The following is a 20,893-nucleotide window of genomic DNA, read 5'->3' on the forward strand; positions in this document are numbered from 1 at the left end:
TCTCCCCCCCATCTTGACCCCCTCCCCTCAACACAAAGAAAAAAGAAGAGAGAGAGAGAGAGGGGGAAAGAGAGAGAGAGAGAGAAAGAGAGAGAGAGAAAGCTCATCTATGTATGTATTGTCCCCACAACCCCACAAAGCAAAGTGTGTGTGGGCACACAAAGTAAAGACCAAAAAAGAAAAAGAGAAGACGAAGAAGAAGAACGAAGAGCATAGCCTAGCTTAACAATAACATAGCATTATACCATACATATATCATACCATGATGATCATTGATACCCATAAAATACATATGTATACCACGATGCCCATACCCTAACCTAACATACCATATACCATAACCTAACCTAACATACATTACCATACCACCATAATTGCATAGCATAGTATATAGCATTACCATGGCAATACCACTCTAGTCTAATGGGAAAGTAAAACATACACACACACACACACACACTCACGCTCTCTCAACCCTGTGTCTGCTTCCCCTGTTTCTCTACTACTACTACTACTAGCAGTCAGACAGACACAGAAACAGAGCAGGAGAGAGAGAGCGAGAGAGGACTAATCTACACACACACACACACACACACACACACACACACACACACACACACACACACACACACACACACACACACACACTCTCTCTCTCTCTCTCTCTCTCTCTCTCTCTTTTCTCTGTCTTTAGCAGGCAGGAGAGGAGAGGAGAGGAGAGGAGGTGTGTGTGTGTAGCCCCTTTCTTTCTCTGAGAGAGCGTGGCCCTGGCCATCCATGGTGGAGCTTCCAAGCTTCTGAGAGAAAGAGACAGAGAGAGCTTCCATTCTTCCTTCCTTCAGAGAGCGAGAGCGAGAGCGAGAGGGGGGAGGGGGGTAGGGGCAGTGGAGTCTGTCATTCATATTATGAAATGACAGAATCAGCTGGAGATCACCATAGCCACTGCTCTGTCTCTTCTTCTTCTCCGTCTCTCAGTCCTTCCCCTCATCTTCCATTTCTTCCTGCGCAACAACAACAGATGCAGCAACAGATGCAAATGCAGCAGCAGCAGCAGCAGCAGCAGCCGCCGCCGCCGCCGCCGCCGCGGGTCTATGTACCGTTGAGCAACATGTCCGCCGATTCCTCTGCCATTCCCACCTACGCAGTCCTGGAATTCGTGGGCTTCTCCTCGCCTCCCCACCTCGCCTCCTCCTCCTCCTCCTCCTCCCCATCTTCCCGCCTTCCTCTTCCTCTCCCTCTCCCTCTGCCCCCCTCCGCCAGGCGCCACTCCGCCGCCTTCTCCCCTAATCTCCTCATCTCCCCTCGCTATTCCGAAATCTCCGCCGCCGCCGCCTTCGCACACGCGAATGTGGCCCACATTGCAGATCACTCTCCGCCGGTGTCTCCGGCAGGCGGCGCCAGGAACGCATCATCGAGCACTAGTACCTCCGGCTCAGGAGGCCCTCCTCCTCCTCCTCCTCCTCCTCCTCCGCCGCCGCTGCCGCTCTCGATCTCGCAAAGCGGCGAGCGGGAGACGGTGGTCCACGCCAGCTCCTCCAACTTCAAGGACGTTGTCCGGCAGCTCACGGGCGCTTCCAGCGACGACGAGGCGCTCATGCCGGTCACGCTCCCGGCGCGCCTCGCCAGTCGCGTGGCCCCCGATCCCACCGCTCTCTCTTCTCCTGCGGCGGCGGCGGTTCCTCCTCCTCCTGCCATGGTGGCCATCGCCCCCCTCCGAGGAAACTCCTTCGATTCCTCCTCCAAGACTAGCAGCAATGGCGAGCTCGGCCTCCGGAAGGCCCCCCTCAAACCCCTCCACGAGCGGAGGAAGGCCCTCCGCAACTTGGAGCGCCTCTCCACCGCCGCCGCCGCCGGTGGTGGCTGCCTCCGCTCCGCCACCGAATTCTCCTCGCCCTCCTCTTCCTCTTCTTCCTCCGCCTCCGCCTCCAAGCTCTCCCCGACCACGCTCGCCCCCAGCCCTGTCACGCCGCTCGCCTCCGATTTCGAGCGCTTCTGCAATGCCACCACTCCTACTACCGCCGCCGCCGCTGCCGCCGCAGGCGTTATCTCTTCCTCCCCAAGGTTCTCCTCCTCCGACGACGGAAGCTCCCATAATGCCGCCTCCGCCTCCTCCCACCGCCCGCCGCCGCCGCCGCCGCCATTTCAGCATCATCAGCAGAATCTCCCAACAGGTATGTCAAATCAGCAGCATCGTGCCATGGCCGCAGCAGCAGCACAGCATCAGAACCCTAACCCTAACCCTAACCCTAACCCTAACCCTAACCCTAACCCTCATCATCACCATCACCATCATTATCAACAGCAACAGCAACATCAACAGCAACAGCAGCAGTTTCATCACACGCTGCAACCTCAGCATCATCATACATTGCAACACCATGTATTGCATCATCAGCTGCAACAGCAGCAGCCTCCGATGCCATCTGCACCTCCTCCTCCTCATCATCAACATCATCAACATCATCATCTTCTCCATCCTCATGAGCAGCAGCATCCTCTTCAGGAATCTCAGACTACTGCAAGTGGCGGCGGCGGAGATGGAGATGGAGATGGAGATGGGACGGGGCCTGTCCTTCTCAACCTCTTCCCAGACTCTCCCGTGAGAGGTTTGTAATTCCCATAATTATCTTTCTTTCCTTTTGCCTTCCTCCCCCCCTTTTTCATCTGTCTCTCGTTTTAATTTTCCCTTCCTTCAACATCACCATAGCCTGTCTTATCCTTCTCCTTCATCATCATCATCATCATCATCATCAATCTCTCTTTTTTTTTTTTTTTTACTAAGTTGTATCAGTGGGAGAGAGATCTCTCTCTTTTTCTTCCTTCTTCCCTTTTGGTGTTCTCTCTCCCCTTCTTTTCCATTGATGGCAACATGTAGCAGAATGACATATATATATATATATATATATTCATTGACAAAAGAAAGGAAAGAGAAGAATTCAAGGTTTCCATTAAAACAACAGCAACAGAAGCAATAGCATCATCATCATCATCATCAAAGAAATGGTCTATTCTCACCATGACTACTATTTCTATTAACAAACAAGAAACAGACACTTTTGGACGCATCCAGATTTTATTCTTTTACTCTTTCTGATTCTGAGCTGTACACAAATTGGAGCATTCATCATCACATCATATGACCAGAAGAAGAAGAAGAATTAAGTCACATGTGACATAAATATATATGATTGAGTTTGATGCATTTGGCTGGTTTTGATGTTTCTTTGTATGTGTTTCTATATTCATGTACATGTATGTAATGTATGATGTTATGCATGTATATTATGTATGTGTTATGTATGTTATGCATGTAAATTATGTGTGTGTTATGTATGTGGCTGGGATTGAGGCATTCATTTGAATCAACCCAAAATGCAAAGAAGTTCCCCAACATGTTATGTTGATCATCATTCATGGTATGTGAATTTTTATTGTTGTCTCCATCTCTTCTATACATTGCATTCGGGATCTAACGAAACCCCGCTTTGTCTCTAGTTCTATCACAATGATTGATGACAAAGTAGTCTCGCCAATGCATCCCATTCTCTCATTTAGCTTAACATTATTGAGTAAGATCTTCGCATGCTGTTTCCAGCATTGGCATTAGTTAGTTAGCTTAGCAATATGGAATAAAGCCTTTCCTTTCCATGTCAGATTCTGTATTTGGTTAACAAGGTGAGCAGGTCTTTCCATGCTAACACTATCGAATTTCGTCGTTACCCAATGCCATTGAGGAAAGCTTGTCTAATATCAGACATGAAAATTCGTGGAAACTATTGTGATTATATATGATGGTAATTGTTCCACATGATGTGTTCCTCCTATCAATTCCTTTGGTACAATAATACCCTTTGCTTCATCAATGCAGGTTTGCCCTAGCAATTTTAGGCTAATGAATGTTGTGGATATGTTATGATTATTAGCATTTGATTGATTGATTGCAGTGTGATGATATCCATTTACACAAATAATGGGTTGTTGTGCTAGGAAACTCATCTTCTGTCTTCATCCTTTGAGTAACCTCGTGATAAAATATTCGCCATTGTATAATTGTAAGTCAGTGTTTGATGGTAGATTCTGGAGGGCAAAGTATTCGGTAAGTTTAAATTGAAGCTAAACATGGTTGGTCATTGTATGTGACCAAGACAGAATTTCATGTTGGATGGATCTATAAGGTTTTTAGGTTAATTGTCGAAGCGAATGTGTTTTGTCAAGCAATTCATTGCTTGGCTTTTGCGATGCTATCATTTTAGAACCCAGTGTGTGAACGAAATGACCTCTAAAGTCGAGAATATGGATCATTAGTTAGTTAACTGTTAGTACAATGATCTCAACTTTGAAAAAAATGGATTGTTCTTGGTCCAAGTGTGCAATGATTGTGAAGTAGAAATATGGATTGTAATTAGTCAACAATTAGTGCAATGATCTCAATGTGGAAGTATGGATCACGTGGTTTTATCATCTTTCAAAAGTAATCATCTCGGTGTAGAAATATGAATGTGTTTTAACAATGAGTGCAACAACATTCGATGCATTTCTTTGCGGTTGATCCAACAAGCATTAAGCTTTAAGAGAAACCTTTACCATTGATTACCACACAGTTTGCTTATATATACTTCCACTTGTAATGGATGTAGGCTTTCTTTCCACAGTGCCACGTTAGTTATTGAAAGTCTTGCCAGCATTGCCTAGGAAAGGTAATGTTGTCCATTTTCAAAAGCGGAATTCATAAAGCCATTTGTGTAGCAGAAATTATCGATCCGATTAGCATTCAAATTAGACATGAAAGTATCGTGGAGAAGTGTGAAACCATAGAGCCATTTTTTTAAGGACGAGCTATTAGTTGGCATGCTCTTGGATAAGAAAGAACTGTGGGTTCATGTGAAAACAACTAGTGACAGATGGATTAGGCTTGTACTTCGAGGTCATAAATGACCTTGCCGATTTGTAAACGATTTATTCCTCCACCACCAAGTGATTTCTATGTTGGTAAAATATGGAAACATGTTAGTAGATGTATGTGTAAATGAGGGTCTATGCATGTGCTTACTATGTATCTTCACATCTGTTGGGGCAAATTGTATTGATAATGTGTGTTCTTTAGCATGCAATGTTTGCTTTCATTTGAATTTTGAAGTTCATTAGTTTAGTGTTGAAGTCTGGAAACGGAGGGGATTTGGTTAATCTTCATTGTTTTAAAATGATGTACATATATTATTTACCGAAGTAAATACATGGCCAATCACTTTCGTTCTTAAATTTCTAAATGCTTTGGAGAGTAGAGGATTAATTACTACAACTTGACGTATGGGTATCATTTCATGAATGAAAATAATGTTTTCTAGTACGTATGGCTTGAGATGACATCATTGCAATAAGGTTTCACATAATAAGGTGCATATTTATATGATATATACCACAATGCCATTTCAACACTTTGCCAATACAATATGACAAGCTATTATCGTCATACTCTATAAGGGAGCTCGGAATACTTTCAATTGGACAAATATTTCCCACTTGACGATTACATCTTGTTTCTAATTGTTTGGCTTGTACGTAGATGATTGGACTTGGATGAGATCATGACTAATTGGATTACGCATTTCAGTGACTTTTAACAAATATAAGTTTTGTGATCGTCCATCCATATAAAGTATCCATGTTGGAACTTGACTTATTGGTTATTCCAGTGTTTCTTCAAGTTTGTCATATGCTGTTAACTCATTGTTGTCTCCCAAATGAATCACATTTGGTTTTCTTGATTTAAATCGTGTCTCTAGTCAGCATATTCTGTGTCGAGCAATATGTAGGCAAAGCATTCCAATGGACCCAAATGCAAAGCACTCTGAGTTGTCTAGACAATTTGATGCGGCCACATTCTTGCATCTAGAAACATAAAGAAATTTGAACATCCACTTGTTTGCGTTATACAAAGTGATACTCAAATGCTTCACTACTTTCTTCTCATTCTTTTGTCTAGTCGTACCACCTAATCACCATATGGGTAACAAATTTATATGAGACAAAGCCTAGAATCTAACATGTAACTCAATGTCTAAACAACTCTCATCGCCTCTCTAATAAAGTGCGCATTTACCCATAATAGCGGTTCTTTCTTTATTTGTGGGTTTTAGAGCACTCTAATATTGAAATGTCACCATTCATCAAACCTAGAGTCACGAAATGCCACGATCTCGGGTTTCAAGAGTCCAGTAGACACGGTAGAGGCACCCACGCACCTCATAGCTCATTTTTGAAGTCACCATTTAAAGGTGTTCGAAAACTATTATGACTCATTTTCTTCAAGATACACACGAAAATTAAAAGCAAAGAGTAATGCTTTGCAATCTTCCAAAGGACTCTCCATAAAATGGAAAAACTGACCTCTCTTATTCACATTAAATCTATAATAAATGAAATATCCTTACAATATGAACATGATATGTGGTTTTGAAGAGGCAATGCCGGCCGGGCTCTAAACATATTTTCTTGTCCTGATAGTGACAGGTTTTAATAAGGGGAAAGGAAAAAGTTGCACCCTTTGCCCAATCATATAAACTTAGTGACCTCTTGGGGTTAACTTCTCTTTAAAATTCGGATGTCCGGACATAGGCAAGGTCTTGCCCGCGAAGATCCAACATGTAACAAATTATGGGATGTACAAACTCCAACTTTAGGGCCAGTTCATGTCAACGCTATTTTCATTGATGAAAGGTTAGGAAATTCACACCCAAGCAAGCCGCCTACCCAACTCGTATGCAGAAAGGGTAGAATGTGATTGGAGGCCTCCAAGTATGAATAATATGTGCCATACCTTTAAAGAAAGTAGTTCGTTTTGATTCATTACAAAAATTCAGGAGCCAATAAATATTTAACACTTATAATATAAAGATGACATTTGATCGCTAAGATTGAAACACGGGCTTTGGCTTCAAGATTGAAACATGGTCTTTGGTGTCCCCCGAATTATGGAGGTTGAAGACCCCTTCTTATTTCTATGCATTGGATAAAAATATGTCCAAGCTATTTCACCATGGAGCCAAGGAATGTGTGCCAGACAACTTCTGGACCCTATGACAAAAATATGGAGCTTTAGTGTCAATCTTTTTATGTGTTCCCTATGACAAAAAAAATATGTACAATTTGTCTTATGAAGGCATTGATGGACATAGATGAGCCCCAGTTTGTACCCGACACATACCATTTTGTCTCGCCTTTTCTAGAGCCTATTCAAACATGCAATATATGCTAAAATCCAACATCCAATCCTTTGGGCTTACATGATCCCTAAGACTTTGGACGAATATTTTCAACCTCGGTTTTGTATAGGCAACGAAAGTATCCCACTTTTGTCTACCATTTTTTTCTTGGATGATGTATGGGCATTAACCCTACATGTCCTCTTGATTTTTCACAATTTTGTATATGCCTCATGGTTTGAACAAACTTGACGAGTTGAAGGAACATTTAGGGAGGATGACAAGTTTAAAGTCTACAATAACCTATTAGGCCCTTCTTGCTAGGGCAATACACTAACTAAACCTTGGACTATGTACGTAGTTGAATCAAACCGACTAGGATTTAACATCGAGATGATATATTGTTCTTGGTATGAGGCAATACAATGGTGACATGGTGTACATGTGTACATGCAATATGCAATGATATACATGCAATCTACATGTCTCAGACATCTTTAATGTGCTACAGTGACTACGAAGATAACAAAAATATCAAATTTAATGTGTTTGCAAAACATAAATTTCATTATACACATTTCTGTGTGGACATGTTTTGTTATTCGTGAATGTATATGAACTTTAAAACTACCTAGTCAATGGAAATTGCTTACGTTTACCTTTGTAGATGACATTGTTTTTTGGCATGCCAGATGGAGCTCTAGAGCAAAATGTGATTGGTTATACGAGGATGGTTGATATAAAGCACCTATGTTTTCTATTAGCAAACAATTGTGGAAAAGATGACCAATCTTGGGATTGATAAGTGGTGCTTGATCATCGCATAAACATTGGTCCAAAGGCAGTCCCAACAACTTTTTTAAATTTTACTTTTCGTCCTCATATTATATTTGTTTTTTTTTGCAATTAATAACTTGCCATACATGATAGTCTTTGACTTGCTTTTTAACTTATTTTTGTTTTGTTGTCTTTGCACCCTATTCCTCGTGCTTGTTTACGATTGTTGTGACATCCACTTAAGTGTTGTTTATGATCTTCACAACAACTAAGTAGGAGATTGTTGTGGAGATTAAAGTCATTTTGTACAAATTCTATTATTTTCTCTAAGCATTACACTACAATGTAACACTTACGTTTATGTGGTCTCCAATCTTGATATTACATTATGGGTAAGAGTTATGGGAGAAGGATAAAAATATGGCACAAAATTAGTGATAAACCCAAAATAGGCTAGAGAGGGTTTTAAGGAACCAACGCAAATGAGTTTGTTGAAGGCATGGACTAATGATTCATTGTGAAGCATTCTTTTGGTGGCTTTATTGTACCCATAGGAACAATATCTATTATTTTGTTTTTTGTTGTTTTTTAGTTGCTCACTAAAATTCCTAAGAGAGACTTTTTGAGGTCCTCCATGTCCATATTGTTAAATTGTCTTCAGAGCAGTACATGCCAATTTTCTAGCACAATCCTCTACAAATCGAGGAAAAATTTATTATCGTTGAGATAGTGTAAGCTTGAGCAAAAGTTGTTTTTACACAAATACTCTCAAAGGAGGAAGCGAGAGATCATTAGATTACGATGAAGACTTATCCACATGGCGTAAGAGCGTTTGCTCATACTCCACATGGGCAGTGTGGTGGTGTTAAAGACACTGACGTGTTTGTATGCAAGTCTCTAGTTGCCAGCTTTGCTTATGCCCAATGAATGTGCTCGTGGTGTTGCTTTGTGCAAACATATTCAACTTACTACAATTAAGACATCTATCAAGTTTTTAGTGCACTTCTTCATTAGAGTAACCCAATGGTGGTCAATGCATATTGAACCTACTTGATTACTAGAGAGGTTATTATCGTGATGGATTGTCTTCCAAATTTTGGAGTTGTTTCTGGGTGGTTGATGCCTTACACCATTTTAAGGTGAACCTCTGTGATAAAAAATCACTAGACCCAATCATTTGGCATATGTCTCGGAAGGACAATGCCATGGTGCATGTATTATTTAGAGCTAGATATAAGAGATAAAATGAAATGTTGTGGGAAGATGGAAAAATGGGTCTTGACTTTTTTACTTCTGCTTATGTGATTGCTTGAGAATGAGTTGCACAAAAACTTATTGCATTCAATGAGAATGAATACAACGGGAAATAGCTACACAGGGAAATCGTGGACTCAAATATTGCAATGAGGATAGGGGCACTATTAAGGGCATTGTGTAGGAGAGAAGAACAAAACATCTTATTATTGATATTCCATGATAGCCCATGGGTAGGGTACAAAGGCACTTGGGTGATGTTTGTGAAACTTAAATATTGGTGGTTGGGAATGTACAAAGATGTGTCACAGTTAGTAGAGACATGTCAGACTTGCCAATTACACTCGAACGTAGAACACATGGATGGACTCCACCCAACTTGTTGATTGACAATGCACTATAGTTGGATGGCTATGTTAGTTATGCCAATGGGGATGGGATAGCTGAAGTACTTTATCTTGGCAAGAGAGGATATTTTCAACCAAGTGGAGGGGAGACTCTAAGAAAGAAGAAAGTGAAGCTTGTTTGCAAATTTTGGCTAGAAGATGTCACGTGCTAATATGGACATGTAGGAAGATTATCACAGATAGGGGGAGTTGGACACTAATGAAATGAAGGAACTCTTCACGTGACTACGTGTCATACTTTTCCTCACTACAATCTACAATATAGAAGTAAATGGAAAGGTGGAGCAACAACGTTTGCCAATAGTTGAAGTTCTAGTTGTCAAAGGTGAGAGTTCAAAGAGGAGCCACAAAAGATTTCAAAGAAGGCTTACAAGCACTTCATGCAAGGAGAGTTTTTATGGAGGCAAAGGGAAACTAGGCGAGTAGTGACAATTGATGCTTTATACTTTGTGGGCTTATAGAACCACCCATAGCATAGCAATTGGGTTCATGTCAATCGAGCTTATGTATGGGAATAATCCATTGAGCAAACAACTACTTCATGGATAATTGTGCCATGTGATGAAGAGATGGGGATCAAGGCAATTTGAAAGTTGGCTTGAGGGCATAGAGATAACGCTATATGTGTTAAAGAAGGCTAAATAAAGAAAAAAGTAACGATTTGATAGGAACCATCTCCTTTGACTGAGAAAAGTTAAGGAAGGGGATTGGGTGTTTGTTTATGGAGGTAGTCTCGACAACCAACACAACTCATTGAGGAATTTCACAATGATGGTTTGGTCCATATGTGGTCATTCAAATGGATGATTATGCTACATACAACGTGGCCGAACTTGATTGGACAAGGTTGGCAATGCCTTTTGCAATAAAAAGAGTGAAAGTTTTCAAGAAGTAGCAAGGAGAGACACTTGGAATTGAGGATATTGATGAAGACAAAGATGATGATGCAGAAGAGGGGTTGAGAGATGAGGTAAGAGATGGTTAAGTTCCCCCAATCTTGCTACCTCTTTTGATACATATCGAAGGATGCGTAGGTTTGGTGGGGGGTAAGCAAGATTCAAATTCCCCTAATCTCGCCATCCTTTTTGGCACATTTTTAAGGATTCATAGGTTGTGATGTTGTGGGCAAAAGGGGAAAATGGCTAAAACGTCAAGGTTGAGATCTAGGTCAAAGTGAACACCAAAGGAATTTAACATAAAAGTAGAAGATAAAAAACAACATCAGAACATAGCTTAAATGATAAGAACTAAGCACTAGAACAAATGGGCTAAGGGTTTGATACCAAGAGGGATAGAGGAGGAAAGACCATCTACAATGGTTAAGGCAATCCCTTTGAAATGGTTTTATCATGGGAACCCCCAACTAGAGAACTCATTAAATGTCTTGGTGGAGGATGTCTATGTAGCGGGCAATGTGGCTACTCATCAACCATCTTTGTGTTGGCCTCTCCATGATCGGTCAAAACTTGCAGACAACCTCATTGTAGAACCTCCCTTCTTGAACATAGGCGCAACATTGAGCCTAGGGTTCACATTGCCTAAACCTCATCATCATTTCCCCATAATTCTACCCCCTACTTTAGTAATGTTTCAACAAACATATGCCTAAAGGGGGTGGGAGGAGATTTTATGATCTTGAAATACCCCAATCTTTCACCAAAAGTATGCGTACATATTGACACCCCTAAAGTGAATTCTTATTCTAAACTATAAACCAAACAACTACACATTAGCACAACATACACAAACACACATAAGCATATACACAAATAATTTCACGTGCACATAAGCTCACATTTGCAGATAATCACATAGACAAGCGCACACATGCATGTAAAAAGTATTATCAATCACACACTAGCACATACTCAAATAGTTATAGGAAACTGAATCATTTACACGTAAATACCCAAAAGGGACTACCATTCACAATCACCCATTTGCACCTAAATTCTCGAAGGAAACCCTAAGTGCTCCTCCACATATCAGGTGGGACATTAATTTGTGCACACATACGTCTAATCTTGAATGACCATCATCAACAAACTTCAAAAACATTATCCTTAACATTGTGTTCCTTGGTTCAAGACCCCAGTGGTTCTCCTTGATTTTCACATACACAAACGTATTTTTGCAATAGCATCGTAGGTTTGAGGCTGAAGTTTGTTAGGGGCCTTGAACTCGTGCAAAAAGGCCCACTTGATGATGAATTCACATTCAATTTACACACGTAAATTTTAACGTCCGAAAGTAATGTCACTAGAGGAATTTCTATGGCTCCCTCCCTTTTGCTTCCTTTTTCCTCGGACATTCTTCATGCTTATAGACCATGACCACACTAGTTGTGTCTATCATGGAAGCAAATGATTATAGTAGGGTTTTCCGAGAATTGTGGTTATGTATTTCGCTTCGTGATGTTTTTTATTTTTTGATAAAATTCCTTCAAAATAGTTTTGTAACGGTCCATCATTTATCACTTGTTTTGTGAGCAAATAACAATGACATTGGAGCATGAGAATTAAGTGGGAGAAGTTGAAAGCATGTCGTCTATTCTTCGTTATGATAGTAGAAACATGAGACAAGGGAGGTGGGAATTGCGGTGCAAAGAGTCAATTATACCCATTTATTTGAGCAGGTGTTTTTTATCATCATCATCATATCATCATTATTATTTTGAAGTTTCAACTTTTAGAGCTCTTTTTCTAGAGAAGCTGAATCATAAGTGTGCATGAACTATTATTAAATAACATTGGCATTCCCAAACACCACTTGGAAACGAACCGAAGGCATCATGATATATGTATAGGGTAAATATCACACGGTTGCTAATATAGAACCACAAAAAACTCATCAAGTTATTGTAATAAGAATTAATTTTATGAAAAAACGTAGCAAATTTATAATTATAAACAAATGTCATTGCATGCATGAGCATTGAACATTGCATTTACATTTGTGGAACTAGAAATATATAACCAGACTTAAGGAATGAGATACTTACTATTAAAGCTCCTTTGCCTTTCAAAATATGCACCTAAATGAACTCGAGATCGAAAAGGTCATGAATGCAAATTCTTAATGTTCAAATAAATGCAATATTGTGTACATGCTTTAAAACCAACAATCATAAATTGATCAAGCCACTAAGTTTGTCTTGATGATGAACAATTTCTATACATCGTTATAGGTGTGGGATGATTTCTACATGAACGAATGTGTTGATTGGATGATTGAAGCCTAGGTAAACTTAGTGCAACATATTGCGGAAGAGAGGAAAGTGAATCAAGGCTGATGCTTGGTGCTACCAAGTCAAAACAACGTAACTTCTTCTAACACCCCTAGTAAAACCTTTGTATTGACCTTCATGAGAATCTTTTACATATCAATTGCCTCCGCTTTAGTTTAAATAAACTTCCCTTCTTTATCTCTCGTCACATGGGGGATCCAGAGCATCAAATTTTTTATAAATTAACAAGGTTAAGCTTTTCATATTTTAAATTGTAAACATGAATCAAGGAAATTTTATGAAACTTCATCAACATAAGGTATGGAAGTAAACCAAAATTTAAGTGATTGATTGAGTGTGTTAAGAGTGCCAACAATCATACGTAACTTTTTACAACCAAGAGACCCAAGAATAATATTGATAATTTGATAGCGTAATATACATTACTCCTAAGAATATTTACACAATACTAAATGAAGGGAGTTCAACTAAATATTTACAACTAAACTGAATTATATCTGGTCTCATAGCCCATTCCTATCATTTTGAAGCTCATTATCTCAAAGCATGAAATTAATATGGGATCTGGTCTCAAAGTATGAGGAAGCGTTTAACTATCTTAGTTAATGGGATTTATGGTATACAATTGACAGATGAGTTATGAGTTCTTGTTTGATCGTCTCTATGAAGTACCATAACATCTAAGGTCCCTCCTATCACCATAGGAACAACATGATTTTCTTGTATCATCACTTTATTTGAATATGTACAGTACCTTTCCGGAAAAAAGAAAAGTAAAGCTCAATTAGTAATGTTTAGATTCCATGTGATGAAATTAAGTTTGGTTTTGACATATGCCATGAAATCATTGAAGTGAAGGAAATTGAATTTGTACATTGCATTGTGCCCATGAAAGAAGACAAGTCCTTAGCTGTACATTGTCAGCCAAACAATGAAAAGGAAACAAGCTTTTCGTGCAAGAGTATAAGAGCTCTTGCTAAGTCATCACAAAGTGTTTTACATAATAATAAACACAATAATCAACCAGGGTTTAACACGATCGAATTGTCAAATAGATCACATGACACTCGAATGAGCACTTGCTTTTGCTACTGGATAGGATGGGAAAGAGTGGATTCCACAAACACCCCTAGGGTTTCCACTACTTCGCTCAATGTGAACATATCCATCGAGACCCCACTCTGTGCTCCATGAGTTCTTCACGATCCAATAATCTTTACCGTGCTCGGATCCATATCCGACAGCCAACACGGCATGGTCAATATCGTTGGGATCATCTGAGCAACTATTGAAGATTCCCTAGTGTGCATACATACATACATACATACATTCGTTAGTCATAATCTCCTGTTATTAGTAGTTTCATGAATGGAAAGGAAACTTGGCAAAGAAAAGCATCCCGAAGACTGTTTACTTTTGTATCAAACATGACTAGTGGAGTGAGTAAACCTACCCCAGCATATAATTGGAAATCTCGGGTTCCCGCATTGATGGCAACGCTTACAGGCTGCTGAGCAACAGAAGACATGAGAGCATCCTCATTATCTGGTTCCACATCTTCATATCCATCTATCTTCACCGATTTCTTGATTTTCTATACAAAAGAAAGATGCGCTAGTTTTATTTATATATAACTGATCCAAATACTCAATGGCTGAGATATTTGCTGATATTTTCCCAATGTCTGAACCATTCAATTTTTTATGTGTATCAAATCTCACAAACAACTTGTTTCAATGTTGATAAAACATGATATTCTCTTTACCGGTTTAGAAATACACACTTCTCCATATTTATATCTGGCAAATTTATACTGTAGCTTCTTTGACAAAACAAAATGGATACTGTTACTATGGTGGGGCTTCTGATTACTCCATGGAAATTTGGAAAGAAGGAGAAAAAGAAGGGTCAATCTGAAACAGTACTGAGTTTGTATGTATTTACTGAAATGCCTCATGAGTTTTTGTCATTTCTCAAGTTGGCCATGGTCAGCCCCGAAAGAGAGACTGAAACAGGATGCACTCGACAGTATAACTGCTCGAATAGCAAATATAATATTGACAGTGATGAACTGAAAATATTGCTCGAGAGGGGGTGAAAACACAGGGTCATTTGGGGAAATATGGCAAAACTCAAGGGGTGTTTTGGAGTATTTCCCATAGGAAAACAGGAGGTTGATGAAGGGCATGCAGGGTAAATAAACAACAACTGGAGGGTGATTTCCCAAAGGAGAAACAAAAAAAAGAAAAGATTTAAAAATATTTTTTACCTTAATCCACTTGCAAAATTTTGCTTGGCCAGTGCCACTAATGTAAGGGTAACCTGCTTCAGTATTGATGCCCCCATTCTTCACAACCCACTCAAATGAAGGATCCATGAGCCCACCATTGCATCCATAGTTACTATGAACACAACTCACGAGCTCTTGTTCAGATAAGCTCACAAGTTCACCTGTGGCTATGGCGTGAGCACCCTCGATGGCACCAATTGAAGAGAATGCCCAACAACTACCTGTACCAGCATTGTCTTATATGAAATCATAGATCTAAATCCTGTGAACCAACTTATGGCAATTTTTCCATATTAGAATGATTTTTTTTTTAACCAAGTACATAAAAAAGGCTAGTAGAAGAAGCAACCTCCTGTTCATTTTTCTAGAGTTCTCTTGCATGAACCATAAGGTTATCTACGCAAAAGATAATGCACAAGGGTGTTTAGATTTCTACCCTTGATTTGACTCTGAATTGCATTGTCAATACATAATTCAGGATGGAATTGAATCCTAAATTGCATGCATGCATTAAATACTTAGTTACCCATATGCACTAAATATATACAACACAAAACAGACTACGACATTCATTTCCTGAAGCTCCCCAGGCAATCTTTAATTTTTCATTTATCACAATCAAAATTAGGGTTTCGGAAGGATGTCCAAAAAAATCCATCTTAAAATCTCCATGCCCAAAGTCAGAACCAAAATTAGGCTCTAGAAAAAATATTGCCAAAGAAACATCTTAAAAATCTCAATTATCAAAGCAAAGTTTATAGTTTGGAGGGAATAAGCAAAAACTTACCTTACAGTCTCTAATATCACAACCACAATTTAGAGTTTAGAAAAGATAACAGAAAATCAATCTAACCTTTAAAAAAGAAAATATTAGAATTTGAGTGGGACCCAAAATTTTATAAAGGCAACTTAAAATCTCCATTACAACAACCAACATTAGGGTTTGGCAGGGATTACCAATGATACATCTTTAAAATATTTATTACCAAACCAAGATTTTTAGGGTTTAGGATAACGAACTACATCATTAAATCACCATCATTAAAACTAGGATTATGAATTAGGATACCCGAAAAAAAAAACACCATTAACAAAAACCAAGAAAGATTAGGGTTTGGGATACCCAAAATAAATTCTTAAAAAAAGAGCACGACATCACCAAAAATCAAGATTAGGATTTAGGAAATCTTAAAGAATATCCCCATTGACAAAATCCAAGCTTAGGTTTTAAAAAGAAGTCTTAAAGAAAATGACTATGATGGAAACCCAAACCTAAGGGTTTAGAATACCCTGAAAAACAATATTACCAAAAATCAAGATTAGGTTTTAGTATACTGAAAAGAGTCCTTAAAAAGAGCACCAGTACAAATATTAGGATTAGGGTTTTCAATTTACAAGGAGGACTTACCACACTGGCCTTGATCTTTAACGGGTGTAACCGCACCCTTCTCTCTCCAATCCACAGCTAGAGGAAGACTTTCTTTCGAATTTATCGAGGAGTATGTATGCCGGCGAAGACCCAGTTGATGGTTTTTCTTTGTGATGTGGAATCCCAAATGCTTGGTTTTGAATTCATCGAGGGTGAGATCAGCAAATCGATTCAACCCTAATCTATGCACATGAGAAGCTCTCTCCTGATGCTCATTGATGATGCTATTTTTGTGGTTATTGTGGCTATGGATGTAGAAAAGGTTGTCTTTGAAGATGTGGAACCTATCGTGATGATGAACCTTTGTGTAGTTCTTTCGGTGCCTCACCGCCCAATTCTCGAAAAGCTTCAGAAGACTCTCTTCGGAGGCGAGATCTTCTGTGTCATACTGCAGGTGGGCAGCCGAGGATGGAGACAAATCCAGCAGCAAGAAGAAGAAACAGAGCAAGGCTAATAAGAAAGCAACATTCTTCATCATTTCCTCTCCAACAAAAAAGCAGCTTGGTATTATGCGATCTCAATTGGTATACTTGGTCTTTTGGGAATGTTCTTTGCTGAAGCAACAGGGGGGGGGGGGAGCTTCCTTAAGCCATGGAAGCTATCCTGCCTTTCTCATCATTGTCTTCTGCATCAGGAAATTCTCTTTCCTATGTATCCATGGCCCCACAAGAAGAGATTGCATTGCATACCACTCAAATCCTACCCTTTCTCCTAGGAGCAAAAGAGCTTTGTCAAGGAGTCTCTCTATAGTCAATAGTAAGGGAGCCATTTCTTTTCACCTAAGTAAAAATGTGAGAAAGAAAACCTCTTCGTCCACGCGAGTGCGCGCCAGCGTAAACAAAGGTTATGTCCGTCCTTTTCTCCTTGCTTGTCCGCTTAAGAGTTTCCTTGTCCAAGGGTAAATGCACCAAGGGTTTGCGTAGGAGGGACCCCTTCTAATAAGATAATAAGACTATTGCTCCTCGAGCTATCGCCTAGTGTGGAGCCTTTGCGTATAGTCTTGGGAGCATCACGTGTGCCAAGTCGGATTGGTTTTTCGCTCACGAGTAGTAAAACTAAGAGTGGCTCTATCTTCCTTTCATAAAGAATTTCAATACCACGAAAAGACAAAATTATTGGTTATGTACATAATCTAAGTAACCTGCCTAAGTAAAGGTTTGAAGTCAGATGTCAAAGTTGTCTCCATTTTAAAATATATTCCTTATCGAAGAGTATTTAATGTTATGGATAATCCTATACCAACTCATCAAGCTCCTCTCTATCTGATTTGTTTTGTGACTCATGCGAAAGCAAGAAACTCATTAGCAAATCTATCCATAAATCTTATAGGTTTTTCATTTTTCTATCTGTGTTATAGAGAAAGATTGCAAAGCAACTACGAAACTATGTACGCCCCATTTCTCTTGTGGCCAATGCATGTGTCCACTCATGTGATCTCACCCCATCTCCTTTCCACTCCTTGTGCATGTACCACTTTTCCCATAGCTAATGATTTTGTCTTCAACAACACCATGAAGTCATGCATGCATTACATCAATGTGCAAGTCTAACCAGTAAACCTTTTCTCTTTTAGGCGAATGCCACTCTATCAATTGATGTGTTGAAAAAGACATGATATGCATATGCATGCGGCAAATGCATTGCCTTAGATTTGTGAACACATTCAAAGGAAGCACGCATTCTCATTTATAGCTTCATGGAATCATGAGCTTTTTTGTGCTCTCAATGCAACAAGCATTCTTTGCCAAAAAGCGAAGAAATGGAAGCTTTACGAGGTCGTGCTATGTCAAACAAGACAATATGTGCCTAGCATAATGTCATGCATGACAAAAGATGGAAATTCGAGTAAATCCTCAAAGTGTTACATAGAATAATTTATAGGCAAAAAAGTTGAATCTATAGATTGCCTAATCCTATGAATAAAACGAATAATAATCTAGACTAATTAAAGAGCTTAATGGTCTAATTGATATGTATATTTACACATCCACTAAGAGAATCAAAATCCGAATAAATCTTAAATGGTCATAAAACAATCAGTTTGAGACATGGACCTTACATCCTTCCAAATTGGAACATTGAAATGAGTAAGCATATTTCGTTCTTTTTATCGCAAGGAAAACATCACATGTGAAACTTGAGTTATTTTTAACATTTTTTCGTGTACTAAATCTTCGTATTGTGGTGTGTATGTGTTCCTTTGTGCCACCCTTTTAGAACAACCTTTTTAGGATGCATGTACCTAAGTCGGCCCTAACAATCGGCAACGAACGGTTCGGTTCGGTTTGAGAGGGTCCAAACCGAACCGTTTAAAAATTTTGAAACTTGAACCGAACCGAACCGCGAAACCGAACCGTTAAACCATTAAATCGTAAAAACCGCGATTTCGTGGTTCGGTTTCGGTTTTCAAAAATAAAAAACCGATAAACCATTTAAACCACGGTTTTTTACTATTGAAACCGAACCGAACCATTTTTTAAAACCAAAACCTGAACCGAACCGAACCGTTGAAACCGTTAAACCGCGGTTTGGTTCGGTTCAAACCGAATTGTTGCCGATTGTTAGTCGGCTCACCCTTTTAGCGCACATTTTTAGCTAAGCCAACCCCAATGGGTACCTTTGTATGAACTATAAATTGAGCAGGAAGTAAGAAGATAAGTAAGCTGGTTTTGATCTCTTATGTGCATTTCAAATATTGGTGGAAATGCGGGGTACCGGTCCCCCATGTCCAAGCATCCACCTCTTCCCCCTCACCTTAGGTTGCCCACTAACTTCTTGTCTTGGATGAGTTTCTCTAATCCCCGTCCTACACAATAGCCCTCCTGTCCCCCACCTCAGCCAAGTCCAGGTGGCCCTCAGCCCACAAGCGTGATTGATCTCTATCCACCAATTGTTAGCTCATTTTCCGTCACTACCCCCGTCCAACTATTATCTGATCAGGGCCGCCAGTTCCACGAGGATGTCCTCAACGTCGTTTCAGCTCAATTAGGTGTCCAATAGGTGTTTACGTCCCCATACCATCCTCAGACAAACTGGACTCATCAGACGCCTCAACAAGACCCTCAAGAAGGAGATTGCCACTTACATTGATCCATGCCACAAAACCTAGGATCAAATCTTGCCTTTCGTCACCCACGCCTACAATACATCCGTACAGGTGTCGACACGGATCAATCTTTTTCGAGCACTCTATGGACGTAACCCTCGCCTCCAACCAAAATCGTTCATTGATTTCCATTCGAAACCTGCTAACATGGATAGTGCTACTTGGGAGCTCTATCTCCAACAGATCCTCCCCCTCCTTTGACAAGCCATTGTTCCTATTCTTGTTCCTGTTCCTACTCCTCAGTCTCTTGTTTCTCTCAAGGGGGAAATGTGGTGTGCATGTGTTCCTTTGTGCTACCCTTTTAGAACACCCTTTTTAGGATGCATGTACCTAAGCCGACCCACCCTTTTAGCACACCCTTTTTAGTTAGGTCAACCAAAATGGGTACCTTAGTATGAGCTATAAATTGAGCAAGAAGTAAGAAGATAAGTAGGATGGTTTTGATATGTGCATTTCACAATATCGTTTTTAAATAAAGAAATGTGCAACCAGGAATGTGGGCTTTACGTCTTTGATCGCATGTGAGTTGTTGGGTTCACAAAGCATGAAAATATAGAAAGCAGTCCAATTTGGACATGTCAAAAACCAATTAGTTGGAATCAATAAGGACATCAGATATATTTTGAAGGGTTGAAGCCAATATTGAAAACCTTCCGAGCATTATTTGACCTTGCAGTATGCCACAACCTCAATTATAATCTATAAAAATATTTGGGTAGCACAATCTTTGTGATATCAAGATTTTACCAAGTAGCACAAACTTTGTCTTCATGGCCGGGATAAGAAAGTTCCTCACATTGGAACTCTAATCCCTGCAATTTACTTGTTTTCTTGTGTTCCATAAATATAATTGTGGTTTATGCATCCAAAGGTAACATTGATTCACCACAAAGATCATTTCATATGAATCATTAATAGTAAGTAGGTTGGGTAAACAAACATATGATGTGTGCTTGCTCCAGATTTAGAACATCTATTTAAAGAAACTCACCTTTTGTTTAAACTTTAATAATTCTTGGGAAACAGTTTTGTGCACAACTACAAAGGGAACTATGAAAAAAACACATCTTACATTTGTTGGCGACAATGCAAGGACTACAAGCAACATTGGAAACTATATGACGGTAGTGAAGTAAATATGATTACAGATAAAGTGGATATTATAATTAAAACCATGTAAG

General features: G+C 39.6%; 2 protein-coding genes across 2 annotated transcripts; one reads left to right on the top strand and one right to left on the bottom strand.

Moving 5' to 3' along the window:
• Positions 1-548: 548 nt before the first annotated feature.
• Positions 549-2,907, top strand: LOC147857545 (uncharacterized). The gene has a single exon (XM_087327988.1). The coding sequence runs from the start codon at positions 911-913 to the stop codon at positions 2,612-2,614; it is 1,704 nt and encodes a 567-aa protein (XP_087184114.1). The 5' UTR covers positions 549-910; the 3' UTR covers positions 2,615-2,907.
• A 10,835-nt stretch (positions 2,908-13,742) lies between these two features.
• Positions 13,743-17,307, bottom strand: LOC147857546 (cysteine proteinase COT44-like). The gene is made up of 4 exons (XM_087327084.1): positions 16,586-17,307; positions 15,157-15,398; positions 14,341-14,481; positions 13,743-14,186 (listed from the first exon to the last, which is right to left on the bottom strand). The coding sequence occupies exons 1-4, from the start codon at positions 17,082-17,084 to the stop codon at positions 13,944-13,946; spliced, it is 1,125 nt and encodes a 374-aa protein (XP_087183210.1). The 5' UTR covers positions 17,085-17,307; the 3' UTR covers positions 13,743-13,943.
• Between the last annotated feature and the right edge of the window lie 3,586 nt (positions 17,308-20,893).

Source organism: Azolla caroliniana, unplaced genomic scaffold (genome assembly GCF_043228905.1).
Source record: "Azolla caroliniana isolate FFs.n. ecotype wild unplaced genomic scaffold, voAzoCaro1.0.p SCAF_11, whole genome shotgun sequence".
NCBI classification, from domain to species: Eukaryota; Viridiplantae; Streptophyta; class Polypodiopsida; order Salviniales; family Salviniaceae; genus Azolla; species Azolla caroliniana.

What these genes read in the sequence shown, in the direction of transcription:
- LOC147857546 (XM_087327084.1), bottom strand. Translation starts at nt 17,084, where the DNA reads ATGATGAAGAATGTTGCTTTCTTATTAGCCTTGCTCTGTTTCTTCTTC. An exon ending in TAAAGATCAAGGCCAGTGTG is followed by an intron (nt 15,399 to 16,585) that starts GTAAGTCCTCCT and finishes ATGCTGGTACAG; the next exon opens with GTAGTTGTTGGGCATTCTCT. An exon ending in ATTTCCAATTATATGCTGGG is followed by an intron (nt 14,187 to 14,340) that starts GTAGGTTTACTC and finishes TATGCACACTAG; the next exon opens with GGAATCTTCAATAGTTGCTC.
- LOC147857545 (XM_087327988.1), top strand. Translation starts at nt 911, where the DNA reads ATGACAGAATCAGCTGGAGATCACCATAGCCACTGCTCTGTCTCTTCT.